The sequence below is a fragment of the Poecilia reticulata genome, linkage group LG6, assembly GCF_000633615.1.
Source record: "Poecilia reticulata strain Guanapo linkage group LG6, Guppy_female_1.0+MT, whole genome shotgun sequence".
NCBI classification, from domain to species: Eukaryota; Metazoa; Chordata; class Actinopteri; order Cyprinodontiformes; family Poeciliidae; genus Poecilia; species Poecilia reticulata.
In genome coordinates this window covers 1,850,340-1,851,689 of record NC_024336.1, presented here as the reverse complement: position 1 = coordinate 1,851,689, position 1,350 = coordinate 1,850,340, and the positions used below count along the sequence as shown (strand labels likewise).

At 40.1% G+C, this 1,350-nt stretch overlaps 1 protein-coding gene across 1 annotated transcript in view; it reads right to left on the bottom strand.

Moving 5' to 3' along the window:
* cep290 (centrosomal protein 290) overlaps positions 1–1,350 on the bottom strand; it is a 77,781-nt gene that overhangs the window by 19,602 nt on the left and 56,829 nt on the right. Inside the window, 1 exon segment of the mRNA XM_017305142.1 lies at positions 379–571. Coding sequence (XP_017160631.1) covers positions 379–571 — 193 coding nt within the window.

Here is a 1,350-nt window from a genome sequence, read left to right as displayed (position 1 = left end):
TCACCCTGGACAGGTCGCCAGTCTGTCACAGGGATTAAAATGTAATTTTAAATAAAAATTTTAAATGAAAATTTGTATTTAATAAAATAAATAACCATCTTAACTTACCATCCGTCGTGTTCACGGATGGTAACCGTGAACACGACGGATGACCTTAGTGGTCAGAGGTCAAACATGCTCAGATTGATGCAGATGGTCCTTTAAATCCAGGAACATCGCAAACGTAATTTCCATAGAAACCAGAAGCCTCTACTGCAGCCTGTCAGCAGGTATGATTCAATTACAGCTGCTTTGTAGAGGTTCTGCTTTCTAACCATTAGGCCAATTTGTAAGACTTAAAACATCAAACAAAGCTTCATTTGAGCTGATTACATCAACAGGAAAGAAACCATGACATACGAGTAAAAGAAAACAAAGCCCACTTTGATCTTACCTTCAGGTCTTTGGTGTGTTTGTCCACCAGCATCTGAACGTTGAGACTCTGCTCTTTCTGGGCAGCGTTGGCTATGACTTGCTGCTCTGCAGCTGACATCATCTCCGCCCGCAGCTCCAACAGAGCCTTACTGAGAGCCTGACAGGAGATGAAACAAACAGACCCTGGTCTTCAGTAATGCAATAAAGGTGGCCTGATCCTTGGTGGTGCCCAGAAAATCACTTTTGATTCATACAAAGGCATACAGACTCATCTTCTTCAATCAACACAAAAGTAAAACACAATCATTTTAGCTGCGATACGCCAAGAATTTTTGTACTGGCCTTGTCTGGCCACATTGGTTTCACACAGCTGGAACCTCCAGCAGCARCAGAATCTCTGCTTTTGGTTCGCTGGATTGATTTACTTTGAAGCCGAAACAAAACAYAGRACATGCCTCGAAAATACTATTTGATTAGGGTACATCCAGAAAGCGTTCACCTCATTTCACTTTTTCCACATTTTGTTGTGCCTTACTTGTTGCCTTAYTCTGAAATTGTATTGAATTAAAACTWTTCCCTMAAAAATTCTCCACAWGAATACCCCTTTATTATAGCAATGTGGAAGAACTTTTTGGAGCGTTTTGTAAATTTATTAAAATCAGAAAACCAAGAAATTGCATTTCCTTAAGTTTTCAAAGCCTTTGTTGATCCACTGATAATCCTCGAGATGTTTCTGCAACTTAAACAGAATCCACCTGTGATAAATCCTGTTTCCTGGACTTGATTTGGAAAGGCACACACCTGTCAGGCCAAGAAATAAGGCCACACAGTTGACAGTGCAGGTCAGAGGTTAAACACTAAAGATGATATCAAAGGAACTGTCTGTAAATGTTTGATTGTCTTGAGGAACAAAGATCCAGAAGCATTAGAGAAGAA